Genomic DNA, 19129 nt, shown 5'->3' on the forward strand with positions numbered 1-19129 from the left:
TCCTACAGCGTATCAGGTAGACAACATTGGCTGAGTTACAAGTGTATGTACCGTGTACCTGGTGGATGGTGATCTCACGTAAGATAATGGCATCTGTGTTGATGATCTGGAATGTCTTGCAGAGATTGTTGTGGCAGGGTTGTGTGGTGTTGTGTCGTGGTCACTGTTCTCCTGAAGGCTGGGTAGTTTGCTGCAGACAACGGTCTTTTGAGCTTATGCAGTTGTTTGAAGGCAAGAAGTGGGGGTGTGGGGATGGCGAGATGTTCGTCGTTATCAGTGACAAGTTGAAGGCTCCAGAGAAGACATCGTCACTTCTGCGCTCTGGGGAAGTACTCTGACAAAAGGTACTCTGTCTGCTGTGTCCTGGGTTTGTCTTCTGAGGAGGTCAGTGCGGTTTCCCGCTGTGGCACGTTGGAACTGTCGATTGATGAGTCAAGCTTCATATCCTGTTCTTATGAGGGCATCTTTCAGCATGTAGGGGTGTCTTTTGCGATCCTCATCTGAGCAGATCCTGTGTATACAGACGGCTCGTCCCTCCGTATTGTAAACAAATTGTAAACAAATACAACCCATAACTGAGCTGAGTTAGCTGACTTCTGTCATGAGGTAGTAGGGACCAAATACCTTGACATATCTGCATTTGAGAGATTTAAAAAAAGCAAGGTTCCTGCTTCTGATTATTCACTGATTCTGACTGGAAATGCACATGGACAGAGAGGATTAGTATCAGCCATGATACTCTCAAGAGCAAAATAAATTGCAGTTCCTCACTCACAATACGGATAATGGTTATTTGAGATGATGATTGAAAGGCAGTAAGTCTCTTGAAAAATCCCAAAGAAAACAATACAAACATCTGACTAGACCACTCGGCCCCTCGAACTTGGTCCACCATTCAGTAAGACCATGGCTGATCTGCTTGCAGCTTCAACCCCACATTCCTATCTAGTGATAACCTTTCAACCCTTTGTTAATCAAGCATATATCTGGCTCTGCTTTAAAAATATTCAGACTCTGCTTCCATTGTCATTTGAGGAAGTTCTAGAGACTCAGGACACAAAAAAAATTCTCTGCTGTCTGAAATGAGCGACCTGTATTTTTAACAGTGACCCTAGGTCTAGATTCTCCAACAAGAGGAAACATCCTCTCCACATCCACCCTGTCAATACCTCTCACAATCTTAAAGGTTTCTAATGCTTTCAAGAGGAGGATAGGAGATAAACAAGGAGAATGGGAACAGAAGTTGCATCAAAAAAATTGTGCTAATTTCTCAAATATGATAATAAATTTACAAAAGTCAAAAGAGAATCAGACACATTTCCAAGGCTACTGAAGTCTAAAATGTGATGAAAGCACAGCAAGTTTACCAGCTTCCTAAGAGGAAAGCAAAATTAATACTTCGCACATGAAGTTTTATTAAAAAAGATGTGCAACTACAATCATCATAGAATCTCTACAGGAGGCGGCCATTTGGCCCATCGCATCTGCACCGACAACAATCCCACCTAGGCCTTATCTCCATAACTCACATATTTACCCTGCTAATCCCTCAAACCTACACATCCAGGGACACAAAGGGACAATTTAGCATGGTCAATGCACCTAACCCGCACATCTTTGGACTGAGGGGGGGAGCCGGAGCACCCGGAGGAGCCCCATGCAAACATGGGGGAACGTACAAACTCCACATAGTGACAGAAGCCAGGAATCCAACCTGGGTTCCTGGAACTGTGAAGCAGTGCAGCACCGTGACACCTCAATTAACAATTCGCTTTCTTTTCCATGGAGAAGGATTCACATATTTCAGACTTATAAATATAGGCTGTGATTTAAATAATTCATAACAGCACTAGGATCGAATTCAGGAAATGTTATGCAACTAGCTTTGGTTGCACTGTTATGCAACCAATCTTTGTCCTTCATTACACTTGAAAGAAAAGAACTTCAATTTTATAGCCTCTATCACTCAGAATGTCCCAAAGTGCTTTACAAGCAAAAGCACTTTTGAAGTACAGTCATCGATGTAATGTTCCATAACATACCGAATATTATACTCTAGCATGAAACTTCAGCTCAGAAATTCCAGACACAATATGCATCAGATTTTTTCCATCTTCACATATTCCATGAGCCAACAATGTGTGAATATGGATACAATGCTCAGTCGTACACAGAAACCTTACTGATTGTTTCATGAGTGAGCTGTGCCCTCAATAGCGCACTGAAACCCGCAGCATTATACACAGATCTGGGCTGGAAAGAGATTGACTGTACATCATGTCCTGCAAGAGGACTGAATCGGTATGCTGTTTGTTGTTCTGATATGGCAATGTTCCTGGCTCTCAGGATAGGAAATTATCAGAGACAAATTGTTTCTGAACGCTTGCTGTGATATTAAACCCCACCGCAAGGTCTCCGATAATGTGAAAACTACAGCAAGTTGCTGTTAGGTCACACTGCCCAAGGGAGTATTCATACAGGCACGATCCACAATTTTCACCTGGCACTTTCTAGCCACCAACTGCACAGAAGAATTTTGTCCCACCTATGAACAATTAGCTGCTGGATGAGCTGAACCCTCTTTATTATTGTTGCCTTTTATTTATATTGCCTTTCTTCACGCTTCCAATTAATGTATTGAGTATTAATTCACATGTCTCTGCATTAAATTTGATCTGCCATATCTCTGACCTCTTCAAGTCTCCATGGTTCACATTAGAACTTTCACTCAATTTCACAGCCTGCCTCCATTGTCCTTTTCATTCTTTAGGCTTCGACTTTGCTGGCAAGCCTATTATGTGGCACTTTTAACAAACACATTTTGGAAATCCATATAACCACATCGGCCGTTTGACCCTTAGATAACAGCCTGTCTCAACTTGTCCACTGTTGCAAAACTATCAGATTGTTCCTCTGACATGGAGTAGCGGATGAGCAGAAATTTCCTTTAATTAAAATTGGGAAGACTCAAGCCATTATTTTTGGTTCCCTCTCTGAACTCTGTTCCCCACTCGCTGGCAATTGTTTGAGACTGAACCAGGTTATTTGCAATTTTTGTGTCATATTTGATTGAGCTTCTGTCCAAAACACAGACTGCCTGTTTCAACCTCAGAACCACTGCCTTGCTTTGACCGTCTCAGTTCCAGTTCCTGGAATCCTCAATCATTACTGTGTTACCTCTAGTCTTGACTATTCTCCTGCACTCATGCTGGTCTCCCACATTATACCTGCCACAAACTTGCAGTCAGCCAAAATTCTGCTGGTCATATCTTGCAGCAAGTCCCATACATCCACCACCCATGCTGCGAACTGACTTGCTTTGGCTCTCAATCAAGTAACTTCTTTATTCCAATGCCCTTCAAGGCCTCACTCCTCCCTGTCTCTGAAATCTCCACCAGGCACATGACCTACCAAGATATCTGGGTTCATCTAATTCTGCCCTCTTGAGCATCCCCAGTTTTAATTACTCCACCACTGGTTACCATGCCTTCTGTTGCCTTGGCCCCAAGCTCTGGAACTCCCTCCTTGCATCTCTCCACTGTTTTTGTCCTTTAATATTCTTGAAAACCTACCTTTATGACCAAGCTTTTGGTCAACTGATCAACTATCACCATGCGTTGGTTCAGCGTTATATTTTGTTTATTCTTCGCAGTGCCTTGACTTTTATTACGTGAAAGGTATTAAATAAATGCAAGTTGTTGTTGTCAATCCTGTTTATCCCATCATAAACACTCAATAGGGTTGTGATTAAACACAATTTGCCCTCAACAAATCTCTACTGCTGATCCATGATTAATCCACACTTGTCCAAGTGGTTTTAATTTACTTCTGGATTATCATTTCTAAAAACATTCCCATCATAGAGATTTAAGTGACTGATTTGTATTTGGTGGCTTTATTTTTGCACCTTTTTTTGAACTAGAGATCATTTACAATTCTCCAATCCTGGCTCCATGCCCAAATTTGAGGAAGATAAGGAGACTGGAGGATATGATGATTATGGCCAGTGCCTCTGCAAGGTCTTCCTTATTGCCCTCCACATCCGGAGAACTTAGCAACTTTAATGTGCAATCAGCCTTTCAAACACTTCCTTTACCATTCAGTATCTCAAATACTTTCTCATTTACTATGAATCAAGCATCATCATATCATAGCCCTTGGTATAGATGGAACTAAAGTACTCAGTTAGCACTTCAATCATGTCTTCTCTCCCTTTAGGTAGATCCCCGTTTTGTTCCTCAAGTGATCTCACTATTCACTTGCTACCATTTTACTACATACGAGCTTTGAAAAGACTTCTTTTCTGTTAGGTACCAGCCTCTCCTCATGCTCACTCTTTGCCTTGCATTTCCATTTTTCACCTGCAGTCTGAACTTCCCATAATCAGTCTGATTCTCATCAACCTGACATCTGTCATGACTCACCCCTTTTCTACTTCACCCTGTTCTCTCTTTTGTCATCGAGGAAACTCTGGCACAAAGTGAGGGGGGGTGGGCGCTCTATCATGGCTCTGGGTGGGTGAAGGGTGAGGGCAGAGGTACGGGAGGTGGGTCGGACACAGTTAAGTAACTTGTCAACCACAGAGGGGGAAACCTCTTTCCCTCACTGCCCGAGAGAGAAGTATTATTCTAGTCTATATTAGGATTATTAAAATCCCCCAAATCACTACTCTATTGTTTCTACAGTGTTGTATTTTGCCTGCAAATTGGCACCTCTGTATTTTCCCACCAGTTGCTGGCCTAGAGAACACATTCAATTAGTGCAACTGAACTTCTAATGGTTTATAAATTAAATATATTCTGCCCTTGACTCCTCTAGGACACCCTGGTTCCAGCACGATAACTGTTCTCCTTAATCAATACAGTCCTTTCTTTCCTTTCCTACTTTTCCTGAATACCTCGTGTCCTGGAATATTTAGTACTGTCCTCTTTCAGCCAGGTCTTTTATCATCACATCATTACATTCTCGTGTTGCCATTTGCGGCTACAACTCAACCGCCTCATATGCAGCACTTCTGTATTTGCATATATACAATGTAAATGAGAATTAGATCTTACTGTATTCCCTCTCGGCACCTCACTATTTCTTACTTGAGTGTGGTCTCCCTCCACAATCCTTTGTGCATGTTATGGTGCATTTCTAGTGCTACATCCCATTTGCCACCCCCTGTTAAACAACTTAAAGACTGAGACAGCACTAGTTACCCCTCCCAAAAGGGGACTGGTCCTGGTTCTGTTCAAATGCAACCTATCTGGGCTAAGAAGATCCCACCTCCCTCAGTACTACTCCCAATATCCCAGAATCTAAAACTTCCACCTCTCCCCAACACTACTCTCTCTCTCTCCAGCTACACATTCATCCACAATATCCTCCTCCCATTTATATTCTCACAAATACATAGCACCAGGATAATATGGAAATTAGCATCTTTAATGCCTGCTTTCTGGTTTCTTTCTGAGCTCCCTGAAATCTGCATGTCGGACTCCTTCACTCTTTCCATCCATGTTGTAAGACAAACTTGGATCACAACTCCTGACTATTCACTCGTCATCCTTCAAAATGATCTGCAGCCGCTCAGTGATGCCCTCATCTCTGGCACCAGGGAGGCAACATATCCAGCACTCATGTTGCAGAAACACTTGCCTGTTTCCCTCACCATAGAATACTCTATCCAAATATATCCACCAAAAAATCCACTACCCCCTCTCTTTTGGCTTTGCCAAGCTTTGATCCTCTCCCTGCTCTCAGCGTTGTGGCTGCAATGCAGTTGCTGCAACTAACTGTTGCTCAAGTTCTCAAATACAAACCTCCAGCAGATGACACTCGCTCACGATGTGGTTGTCCAAATCGTGAACGGTAGCCTGGGAGGTCCTAAATGGCACAGAATGTGCAAACCAAGTGACTGAAGCAGCCACCATGCTTCTATCTATATATTTTTTACTAAACTTGAGATATAATTTTAAGCCTTGAATAAATAGTCCTCAATTAGCAGCTTATGTTGACGTTATTTCATTTTCTCGTCAGGTTAACACATAATTGTTTTTACTTTCAATTAAATCCCTTTCTCCCTTTCCCAAAAGTGCATCCACAATCATGTACCAATAACTATTTGAACCCAGTTCACTGTTCTCCACTTCAGACCAGCTTATGTACAAATCTCAGTTCTTTAGCTTATTTATTAACTAACAGAATCATGTGAATTATCGATCGCTCATCTTCTCATTGGACCTGGAGCAATCAGCAACATTCATATTAAAAGAAATGCTCTTCTCCAGACCTCTTGGCATCTAATGCCAGGTCATAACCCTTCCAGGCAAAGCATTACCTGCCCTCTAAAAGCAATGCAATCCGTAAGTTCAGACCATAAACTACTGTGGAATCATTTACTACATCAAGTTTTTTTGATTTTCCACACCATCTGCCCGCACTGCTTTACGGGCAATCTGTTCCATAAATTCACCACTCTTTCCATAAAGTTATCTTTGAACTATCCATGTACAGACCCTCTAAGGTCAAACTAGATTCTGGGGGCTGGTGACAATTTCAAACATATCACTGGAAAGCTCATTCACAGTATTCAACACGCAGAAGGTGGTCACTCAGCCCACTGAGTCTGCACCGATCACAATCCCACCCAAGCTCTATCCCCATTACCCCATACATTTGCCTGATACTAAGCCTGCACATCTTTCGGATTGTGGGAGGAAACCGGAGTACCCGGAGGAAACCCATGCAGACAGTGGGAGAACATGCAGACAGCGCCCTAAGCCAGGATATGAGCCCGGGTCTCTGGCGCTGAGAGGCAGCAGTGCTAACCACTGTGCCATTTAAACATTAATGCCAGACTAATAATCCCAGACACAAACTATTTTTACTCATGTATTAATTCCAAAACAAAGGTGCAAAATGTCATCAAATAGCTACTGAGTATCCAAATAAACCATATCCACAACATGTTCCATGCTCCCTATTTGAGTTTAATTATTTTGGGAGCCACAGCAACCAGACCATGATATACGACTAATCACCTAGTCTTTAGGGCACCTGCATTTTCACTACTTAAGGATGTAGAACTGAATGATCTGTATTTCCTGAACAAGTCCCTCCTTTCTTTAAAGAATATATCAGAATAAAATGTAGCATCTGTCTGTCCCATGAGAGAGAGACTGGGACTCCTAAAAAGGTTTAAGCAGTTGCAGCCACCTCGTCTCTCATTACTTTGAGAATGACCCATCTGGTACTGCAACAGACAATTACCAAGTGGAAATGTATGTTAGTGCATTTCTAATGGACTTCCTTGCACTAGATTTCTGACAAAATATGATGTGGAATGTGTCTACCTTTGCAAAGAACAAAATATCTAAAGTGCTTGAAACCCTGACCAGTTAAACATTTTGATGTGTAAACTAAGAACATGAGAGAGAACACTGAGTGAAAATCACTGTGCAACAGCTTTTGGATGACAAGGCCACCTCATTTTTTTTCAGACTTTGCTCCCTTTCTTTAGATTTGTCCTTACACCTTTATTTTCAATGGATGTAATACATTATTCCTCCACTAAAGAATGCAAGCATGCAAAATACTCTCAAGACTGTGGCTAAAATAGCTGGCCCTCGGGAGGCACATAACCATTGTGCTCCAGTGTTGCTCAATTTTAGGAATCACTTCACTCCAGGATGGAAATTTGGAACAAGTTGTTCCAAATCACATGATAATACGACACAAGATTAACACTCATCTTACCCTAGAAAACTACTAAAAGAATTCATGGAATTTTGAAATTCAACTCATGCAAGAAACAGGATGGCGTATTCCCAGCAGATAACTTTCAGATCCTTCGACAAAGATCATCAGGATAGTAAAGACAGTGGAGTAGTTTCAGAAAATACACTAAGGTGGTTTAGAAATCTAACATGGACCCTGAACTCACATTCGCGAATTGGGGAAATTGAAGATTAATTAGTGCTGACTCATTATGAATATTAAAGTTCCAGAACGTTAACCATCACAATTAAGACCTCAAAAGCTACACCAGAAGGTAGCAGGTCTCAGGTGAATAAATCATCTCACTACAATCAAGGCAGACAATGCCTCTTCCCCCCACTGCATTACCAAACTAAGGTTGCTCCCATGCACAGCATCATTGACTGAAAAGAGGTCATCTAGGATATTTTAAAATCAGAGAACGGTAAATGGTTAAGAGTCTCGGGACACGGGCACAATCACTGAAATTCTGTGCTTAGTCAGAGCAACCTGGTATTTTTCAGATAACTCAGTAGACATGACCTCAAATCCCACATTCACATCCTCCCTCCACGTTCACCCCCTAATTAAATCAACCAGTGATGCCAAGTCCTGGCAGGTATTTTTAAGGTCCCAAGCTAAGGTCATCTCCTGACTTAAGTTGTTACATTCCCTTCCACCAATCTTTAAAAGGTCAAATACACATCGCTCTTAATTATGCAAGCTAGGGGGTAAATGTAAATTTGGAAATCATGATATGGTTTAAATGCAACAAGAATGAAAAAGTGGGATTACTAATTATCTAGATATTCTAACAGAAAATTGAAAATTTACTTCACAGTGCAACTCAAAACAGCAAATTGCATTTAATTATCTACAGGGACATTTAATGTTTACTCAGAATTGGCTCCAATGTTACAATAAACATTAAGCAGTGTCTTAGCGGACAAACCACAGTAGTGCAAACATCAGCACTGCTACGAATTTTAAAAATCTGCTTTAATAGCAGTAAGTGGCTGGGGACATTCTATATTCGGCATGAAATATTAAGTTCCAAAAAAATCTTAATTAATCGTTCAAAAGAAAACAAATAACTTCCTTCCCCAGTCCGACACAAGTGTACATACGTTTTGGTATTACAAGTCTATCTGCTCAAGCAGCAGTCTCACTATTTTGAGCACACAATTTTAAAAAGTAGAAATCAAACTCTACCTTTCCTCTCCGACCGTTTCTTCCGACGCCTTTTGAACTTGCGCCTGACCAGATGAATAAAGGTGCCCATGTTGAGTGTCGCAGCCAGCAGAGAAGCCATACAGCACTGAGCCGGCTGTGCAGCTTGAACAGGTCAGTGGCGCGCTAAATCTCTCCGTCTGACTTAACAAAGTATATTAATACAGCAATTCATTTAAGCTATCACGCGCCTGCAGGGGTGACAGTTAACCCTGCACTGCCTCTTTCACCGTCTCAGCTTCTTCATAATCTGAGGAAGAAAGCCACTGCACTCTCCTTGCACCCAAAACCAGCTCGGCTGCAAATAAAAGGAGAATTCACCTTCAAACACAGGTCCTACATATTTTGAGACCTCTGGACAAATAGTAGTACAATTAAGAGAAGCTGAGCTTATTTATTTCACCAGCCAACCCCCCACCCCCCCAACTCATGATAGAAATCATACATACACATACTTGGATCCAATTATAATTGCTTTTCCTTGTGACATCATGTGGACTACCTACCTCCTTTCTGCTTTACAACAAAAGCTGTCTGCAGGGTGATTGTTTAAGTGATGCAAACACACACACACACACACACACATACACACACACACACACACAGACCCCCATCTCTTTTCCCTATGGACCACAAACCAGTTTCAATCCCAGTTGCCAGGGCTACAACAGGGAGAATATCAGCAATATGAGCCAATTACTTTGACTTTTTTTAAATATACTTACTCATTGTGGCCTCTGCCGTTCACCTTTCAACAAAAGTTAAGATAAACACCTACAGCATTATGACATTTTTGGTCACCTGCCAAGTTTATTTATTAGTAGTCACATGTAGGCTTACACGAACATTGCAATGAAGTTACTATTAAAATCCTTTAGTTGCCACACTCTGGCACCTATTTGGGTACAGAGGGCGAATTTAGCATAGCCAATGCATGGAACCAGCACGTCTTTCGGACTGTGGGAGGAAACCGGAGCATCTGGAGAAAACGCACACAGACATGGGGATAAAGTGCTAACTCCATACAGACAGTGACCCAAACTCGGAATCAAACCATGGTCCCTGCTGCTGAGAAGTGGCAGTGCTAACCACTGTGCCATCATGCCACCCATAAAGAAGGCAGCACAACTACAATCGTTATTTAAAGGAAGGATGTGATTGCATTGGAGGTTGTGCAGAGGAGATTTACCAGGATGCTGCCTGGATAGAACATTTAAGTTAAGAAGAGGGGTTGGGTAGGCTTGGGTTGTTTTCGCAGGAGCAGAGAAGACTGAGGAGTGATCTGATTGAGGTGTACAATATTATGAGGGGCATGGGCAGAATGGATAAGGAACAACTATTCCCCTTAGTTGAAGGGTCAGTCTTGAGGGGACATAGGTTCAAGGTGAAGGATAGGTGTGAGGAAAAACACTTTTACCCAGAAGGTGGTCACGGTCTGGAGTGCACTACCTGGGAGGGTGGTGGAGGCAGGATGCCTCACATCCTTTAAGAATGATCTGGATGAGCACTTGGCACATCATAACATCCAGGCTATGGGTTAAGTGCTGGGAGGTCAGGTGTTTCTAATGTGTTGAAGAAGACTTGATGGGTTGAAGGGCCTCTTCTTCTGCACTCTGATTTTATGATTCTGGAACATCCAGCCTTCAAATCAGGGTTAAGAAAGCATGGCAGTTAAGTCCTCAAAAATCCAGATCTCGGGAGATCAGGTGCACGGCACTCCATCTCTGGTTCCATCTCCATAAATTAACGAGGATGCTCAATATCCCACGTAGCAGGATTTCCAAAGACTGAAAGTGAGCCTCTACCGAGGAAACTGCCCTCTCGGCTGGCAGGATCTTCTCCACTTCATCCACCATCTTTTGTCTAACTTGCAATGTGAGCATCAATGATTGTGCCAGGGAGCTGAGATCAAAACTTTTACCCACAATGGCAGCCGCCATCTTGATGCCTATAACATCCAGCAGGATTTTGCTGTTGTAAGATTCTCAGTCTTGAATTTGTGGATTGATCTCCACTGTCAAAAGTCTTTTCAGGGAGAATTTTCCAGGTTTCTGCTACCCTGTGTATGAAGAAATACATCCTGGCATCTTGGGGTGGCACAGTGATTAGCACCACTGCCTCTCAGCGCCAAGAACCCAGATACAACTCCAGCCTCAGGTGTCTGTCTGCGTGGAGTTTGTACATTCTCCCCAAGTCTGCTTGAGTTTCCTCCGGGCGCTCAGGTTTCCGCCCAAACTCCAAAAAGATTTGCAGGCTAGGTTAATTGGCCATGCTAAATTGTCCCTTTAACTAGCAGGGTAAATATGTGGGGCTACAGGGATAGGGCCTGGGTGGGTTTGTGGCTGGTGTAGGCTCCTTTTGCCTCTGTAGGGATTGTATGAAATGAGATCACCCTGAAACAGCCAGCCTTTGAATTCTAAAAACATGCTCCACATTTTTCAAGAAGCTGAAAGTTTTAAGGTTGGAGAAATGAGAAACAATGTAAAACTAAATCGGGGGATTTAGCTTCCATTACAGCATCTTCCCACTTCCGTTCCTGGATATTAAGAATTCCACAAAGAACACCAACCGCAGCAGACACGAAGAAAACAAAACCTGCTGCATGACCCCAGCTGCAGGGGCTGTCATAGTTGGCTGCTGATAATAGTCATTAGCATTCACCCAAATTAAAATACTGTATTTCCTAAGGAAAGCTTTGCTTTTAAAGCAAACCACTCAGACAGGTCAAATAATATTAAACAGTGACATAACAAACATTCTAATGTTATTTTATTCAAAGGCACTTGCCATGTAAAGCCTGACAGTACAAGTAAAGAGCTTTCTTTAATTGCTTGAATTTGTATGCCATAAACTGCAGAACCTGAAAACAGTGCATTAGTTGAATCCTTGCACAGTAATTTATTCCACGAATAATGCTCTTGAGAATCAGTCCCAGACAGTGATCAAAACAGATTGCAGCGTCCTTGCTCCTGGAATGTGCAGAAGTGAAACACAGAAGAATTACCACAAATCAACAGGAATTGTGTTTGAGTGAACAGTCCTGTAACTAAAGCATGTCAGTGCAGTGGTACAGGCACATCTCAAATATTAAATTACGGATTCTGGTTTTTATGCCACGTGTGAGCACGCGCATGTGTGGCTGAGATCTGTTCCATCACATCATGCCATGCTAATTTCACTCCAGTTCACCTTGTGACAGATTTCAACACACCCCACCTTGGATCGGATGCCAATCCAACGGCATCGCTCTTGGATCGCTAAGGAGCAGCTCAGGGTTATCACTTTTATCCCAGAATGGTCAGACCACCAACCTTTTCAGCTGTCAGCATAAGTTACACTCTTTCACTTCATCAAATTTACAAACACCCTGGTCTGGACTTTGTGTTACAAACAAGGCTAACACCACCCAGTTATTAGGGAGTAAATTGGACAGCAACCTCCACAGTACACATATAGGGAAATGCAAACATTTCTGAACACAGAAATTATCCTGTTCCTCCACAACTGTGCCGCTGTCTACATCAATGGAGACGAAGTAGAAATGGTCGAGAGCTTCAAGTTTTTAAGTATCCAGATCACCAACAACCGGTCCTGGCCGGTTGCTGATACTAAAGCTTACCAACCCTTCTACTTTCTCAGAAGATTAAGGAAATTTGGCACGTCCACCAAGACTCTCACCAACTTTTACAGATGCTCCATAGAAAGCATTCTTTCTGGTTGTATCACACAGCTTGGTATGGCTCCTGCTCTGCCCAAGACTGTAAGAAACTACAAAAGGTCGTGTATATAGCCCAATCCATCACACAAACCAGCCTCCCATCCACTGACTCTGTCCACACTTCCCGCTGCCTTGGCAAAGTAGTCAGCATAATTAAGGACCCCACACACCTCCCATCGGGAAAAAGATACAAAAGTCTGAGGTCACGCACCAATTTACTCAAGAACAGCTTCTTCCCTGCTGTTGTCAGACTTTTGAATGGACCTACCCTGCATTACTTTTCACTGCATACTAATATCAATACGACAATAAAAAAAATTAAAAAATCAAATAACACTGCCTTGCTGATAGATTCTAAATGTAATGACATGAAGTTCTGGATAGCATACTTGTTGCTAGTGAAAGGTGGCAGAAAAGGTTATCAGGCTAATACATTCACTCAGGTGTTGAGTGAATTTTTTGTCAGCAATTGTCAATTTTTCTGCTCCCGAAAAATGTATAAATATGGAGTCGAATATGGCAGCATAGAGGCACAGTGGTCAACACTGTTGCCTCACAGTACCAGGGACTCAGGTTCAATTCCCACCTTGGGTGCGGAGTCTGCACATTCTCCGCATGTCTCTGTGGGTTTCCTCCGGATCCTCTAGTTTCCTCCCACACTCCGTATGATGTGCTGGTTAGATAGTTTGGTCGTGCTAACTTGCCCCTCAAGTGTCCCAAAATGTCTAAGTAAGATGGATTAGCCATAGTAAATGTATGGAGTTATGGGAATAGGGCCTGGGTAAAATGTTCGATCAGAAAGTTGGTGCAGATTCTATGGACCAAGTGGTCCCTTCTGCACTGTAGGGATTCTATGATTCATTCCTTCAGAATTTAATCAGTTTTGGAGATATTCTTTTTAAAAATAAGATTAAGACACCGCACAAAATACTTTTATGTCATGCGGTATCTTAAACTCTTCTCCCATCTCTCTGTATGATTTAAATTAATTGATAAAAGCAGATTCATATTGGCTGGTTCAAACTCTGCCTGACTCAGTGAATATTATTTAATCTGACTGGTTGATGAATCTTGCTGTTTCTTGCCCTGCTCATATAAACTTACCCTGCCAACACTGGATCAAATGTCTGATGACAGAAAGTGCCTGTAAAAACCCTACCAACAGCTGTCAGCATAGAGAACAGCGGGAGGCATTCCTTCACCATCGATTGCAAAATCCAGTTCATGAGTTCCTACTCTCTCGACATTCTTCTCCCATTGCAATTCTTTTGTCTCCCCCAAGATACTTGGCATTCTAAAATCCCTGGGTTTGGTCGCTCAACCACAGTATCAACACTCAGTTCTGGGACATCCAAAACCTTTCAAATCACCACCTAGCATATATTTCAAATCAGAACATTTTTGCACTGCTGCAATTAACATCTCCTCCCTTCATGACCTACAATGACATGAACCTAGAATCTGACAAGTTATCCTTAATTATGCTCGTCTTAATTTGATAGGATCAGGACATGCTGGGATTACTGAGCATATCCGACAGTTTCTTTGGGAAAACAAGCTAACCGAGTCTGATGAAAGGTCAGTGACCTGAAACATTTTCACTGATTAGCTCTCCACAGAAGCGGCCAGACCTGCTGAGTATTTCCATCATTTTGTTTCTTTTACTTCCAATCTCCAGCACGGCATCTGGTATTAGCAGAGCCAAAGTATACAGACAACAACAAAAAATACTCCAGGTATGAGAGGCAGGATTCCCTAACTCTGATGCTTGTTCCATGTTGACAAATCAAAGTCAGATTTTAACACAGGTGAATGAAACAATAATTGGGGCACAAGCTTATCAGGGGCCTGTTTAGCTCAGTATCTTCAGATTTAATGTGATATTGGAATAAAAGTATTGCAACATTTTAATAAGCCTAGCTTTGACAAAATAACTCTTTAATTTTCAATAATTTTAATATAGAAGTAAGCTTGTGCCACATTCCCGGTGCTTAAATGCTCACTGACCTCACTTCTCTCCATCTCTGCAATTTCCTCTGGACCCAAAACTCCCTCAATCCTGATTTCTCCTATTCTTATACACCCTCACACTTTTCCACCCCACTACTGACAATCACTCGGTTCCCTGTCCTCACTAAGCCTTCTCGCCTCTGAACCCCACTTGAAACCTATCTCCTTGTCCACTCCTGTTCCTCTATTCTTCCCTTCTGCAGTGTTGTATTGATTCCGCCTTGCACATTCAGGAGATGTTTAAGAACTTGCTCCTACATCAAAGACACTTCATAAACAAAAACTATTGTTGTAGTAGATCTAATTGGTTCAGAAAGAGATCATATACGTAAGGCAGCATTGTGGCACAGTGGTTAGCACTGCTGCCTCACAACGCCAGGGGCCTGGGTTCAAACCCCACCTTGAGTCACTGTCTCTGCGGAGTCTACACATCCGCATCGTCGGTTTCCTCCAGGTGCTCCAGTTTCCTCCCACAGTCTAATAGGCATGCTGGTTGTTCATCCAGCAGCAGGTACTCCTCTCAGTTTTAGGCAATAAGATGAAACAAAACTTACTCCAACAGATAAAGAAAAAGGTTTAATAAAGTGACTTCATTACTCCAACAATTGAGGCCTCGCCCTGGGCCATTCTAAACTCCCCAAGAGGTTCTTATTTATACTGGATAAAAGCAAGTTACTACAGATGCTGGAATCTGAAACCAAAAGAAGAAACGCTGGAAAATCTCAGCAGGTCTGCCAGCATCTGAGAGAGAAAAGAGCTTACATTGAGTCCAGATGACTCTTTGTCAAAGCTGGGTCATCTGGACTCAAAAGCTTTTAACAAAGGTCATCTGGACTCGTACTGTCAGCTCTTTTCTCTCCTTACAGATGCTGGCAGATCTGCTGAGATTTTCCAGCATTTTCTCTTATTTATACTAAGTCAGCTGATCATCACATCATTTTGTCACTGGTTACATAGTTTACTGGGTCAGCTGATCCTTATAGCTGTTACCATCAGTCACGCTACAACAGATCCAATTGGTTACATTCTAACACTGATTAGGTGCATCAACCGTGCCAAATTCTTCCTCCGTATACCAGAACAGGCACCGGAGTGTGGTGACTTGGGGATTTTCACAGTAACTTCATTGCAGTGCTAACGTAAGCCTACTTGTGACACAAATAAATAAACTAGTTTTACATTCCATAAATTAAAGGTAACATGAAAAACAAACAAGTTAGTCACAACTTATGAAGTTCACTTAAGATTAGGTGTAGACTAGATGTAATGGATCCTAGATAGGAATACAAATGACCTTAGTTTCACCATAAAACGTCTGCAAGGTATCAAGCACTTGATGCCAAATATTTTTGCATCCCCCAATCTTTGCTATTCACCACTTTTCAAGGGTTCTTCCCTTCGCCAAACAGCCTGAAAGCCATTCATCCTCATGGATTATTCTGTCTTCTCACTAACCACTAGTTGTCTCCCCTCTAGCTTCAATCATCCCATTATATTTATTCAGTTTAATCAATATCAATTACTTTTGTTCAGAACCTGGTCCATATATCCACTGGTTAATGCTGTCTACTTGTTCTGAACTCACGATCATGTCAGATAGCTTACTCACACTTGTTCAGCTCCACATCATCTATTTATCTTGTTTAGCCCTTGCAAGACCTGAATGACTAATACTTTCCTCTCCAGTGCAGCACAAGACTTACCTCACAATTTAAGAACTGGAATCACCCTCATCGTTCCTGAGCACTTCCTAGTGTATATTCAAAACTGCAGGGAGTATTATTCCAACTCACAGGCAACTGCTTTTTTAGAAGATTTCCAATATTTGAAGAGGCCTTGCTCTGGCCAAAACACACATTTCCAATAATTTTAACAAATCCTTTTCACTTCCCACATTTGTTGACATCTTTCAGCATCTGCAATAATATGCTGATCCTTGTTCCAATACAGATTGCTTTTTGTTTACCTAGACTAAATCCATCTAGCATGTCTTGGTCATTTGCCTAATTAATCAGATCTTCTTGGCAATATAAAATTATTATTGCAACAAGTTCAATGTCACCAGTAACATTCTGCTCCAACTAAAGCAAAGAGTGAAATTCTTGATATTGAAATTCAGATATTGAAATTTGAATTCAATTTGAATCCAAGTCAGGAGTAAGACAAAACCCAACTCCAGTTCAAATATGCTCAGTCTTTTCTAAATTTTGGGTGGCACGGTGGCACAATGGTTAGCACTGTTGCGTCACAACACCAGGGACCCGGGTTCAATTCCCAGCTTGGGTCATTGTCTGTGCGGAGTCTGTACGTTCTCCCCATGTCTGCATGGGTTTCTTCCAGGTGCTCTGGTTTTCTCCCATAGTCCAAAGATGTGCATATTAGGGTTCACTGGCAATGGTAAATTGCCCCTTAGTGTCAGGGAGACTAGCTAAGGTAAATACATGAGGTTAGGGGATAGGGCCTGGATGGGATTGTGGTCAGCGCAGACTTGATAGGCCGAATTCTTTTACGCTGTAGGATTCTATGATAATTCTATTCTATGAAGTGAGAATGAACTTGTTCAGAATTCTGCTCCATACAGCGCTGCAATATCTTATCGGAAACAGTGCCTAACGAGAGGTGCTTTAATGCCCTCTACTGGATATATTTGTCCTTGAATGAATCATCAATTGATGAATAATACTATCTGGTATTGTTTAACTATCTGGATTTGAGGAACACAAGCACCAGCCACGTGCACAGGAGTCAGGTAGCATGCAATCAATTAATATAGGAATTTGGGCCAGTACGCCATTCAGTCTCTTTGAGCCTTCTTTTCCATTCACTAAGATCATGGCTGATTTGACTGTGACATTCCCCTACCCACCCATACAATCCCTACAATGCAGGAGGCTATTTGGCCCATCAAATCAGCACCTATTCTCCAAAAGAGCATCTTACCCAGATCCCCTCTCCACCTTATTCCCTTAACCCCGTGCATTTTTCATGGCCAATCCACCATGCCTGCACATCTTTGGACTGAGAGAGGAAACCCACACAGACAATGGGAGAATGTGCAAACTCCACATAGACCCAGGGCCAAAATTGTACCTGGGTCCCTGGTGCTGAGAGGCAGCAGTGCTAACCTCTTGGCCATGTCACCCTGATTGACTTTCACCCCCTTTTTAGTCAAGAAGTTATCTACTTCCACATTATAAATATTCAATGACCTTGCCTCCAATGCTCTCTGGAGAACTGAGCTCCAAAGACTCAATCCTCAAAATTCCTTATCTCCAGCTTAAATGGGAGGTCCCTTACTTTTAAGTTGTGTCTCCTAGTTCTAGCCTTTCCCACAAGGGGAAACATTCCATCAGCATTTACCCTATCAAATCCCCTCGGAATCTTATATTGTATAATAAGATCACTCCTCATTCGTTTGAGCTTCAATGGTTACATGTGCAGCCTGCCCCAAACTCTCTTCACAAGATAACATACCCCAATCCCAGGTATCAAATCAGCTGAATTCTCTCTGAACTGCCTTTAATGCATTTATATCCTTTCTTAAAGAAGAGGACCAAAGCAGAACAGAGTAGACCAGATGTGCTCTTACCAATACCCTGTACAACTGCAGCAAAACATCCCTACTTTTACATTTCATTCCCCTTGGAATAAATGGCAACATTCCATTTGCCTTCCTAATCACTTGCTGTATCTGAATTCCAACCTTTCATGTACCAGGACACCCAAATCCCTGTGTGCTGCCGAGTTCTGCAATCTCTCGCTATTTAAATAACATGCTGCTTTTCCGTTCTTCCTGCCAAAGTGGCTCAGCTCACGTTTTCCAACAACACACTCAATTCGCCAAAAATAACACAAAGCTCCCAGGTACAAAATCAAGGAAAATAAACCAAAGGTGCAGTTTGATTTTGTCTAGTCAAGCAGTTAATTCTGCATATTGATTGGTCGACCCATGTTGGACGCGGTGGGCTCGAGGAGTTGTTCTTGGAATGCTGCCGGGATAGTTTCCTCAAACAGTGTGTGTTGGAGCCGACGAGGGAGCGAGCTATCTTGGATCTGGTGTTATGTAATGAGGCGGGTAGAATTAGGGACCTTGCGGGAGAGTGATCATTGTATGGTGGAGTTTCTGGTGCAGATGGAGGAGGAGAAAGTGGGTTCCCGGACACGCGTCCTTTGTTTGAACAGAGGGGAGTACGGTAGGATGAGAGAAGAATTGGCCAATGTTGACTGAGGGAGCGCGTTGGAAGGTAGGTCTGCTGAGCAGCAGTGGAGGATCTTTAAGGAGATCTTTCTTGGTGCTCAGCAGAAATTTATTCCGATGGTTAAAAAGGACCGTAGGAGGAGAGGTAATAGGCCGTGGATAACGAAGGAGGTGAAGGAAAGTGTTAAATTAAAAGCGGAGGCGTTTAGAGTAGCTAAGAGTAGTGGGCG

The 19129-nt window shown here is 42.3% G+C and overlaps 1 protein-coding gene across 12 annotated transcripts in view; it reads right to left on the reverse strand.

The window, feature by feature from the left end:
• The window catches only part of LOC145349943 (double-stranded RNA-specific editase 1-like), a 262569-nt gene that overhangs the window by 141543 nt on the left and 101897 nt on the right, over nucleotides 1-19129 (reverse strand). For 2 of the 12 annotated variants that reach the window (XM_080198634.1, XM_080198633.1), the window contains exon 1: nucleotides 8956-9079. The exons of the other annotated variants lie outside the window; for them this stretch is intronic. In XM_080198634.1, the coding sequence (XP_080054760.1) occupies nucleotides 8956-9055 (100 nt within the window). In that variant the 5' untranslated portion in view covers nucleotides 9056-9079. Of the gene's footprint in view, nucleotides 1-8955; nucleotides 9080-19129 lie in introns of those variants that run through there. 12 annotated transcript variants of the gene reach the window in all.

Source organism: Carcharhinus amblyrhynchos, chromosome 11 (assembly GCF_965287045.1).
Source record: "Carcharhinus amblyrhynchos chromosome 11, sCarAmb.v2.hapA, whole genome shotgun sequence".
NCBI classification, from domain to species: Eukaryota; Metazoa; Chordata; class Chondrichthyes; order Carcharhiniformes; family Carcharhinidae; genus Carcharhinus; species Carcharhinus amblyrhynchos.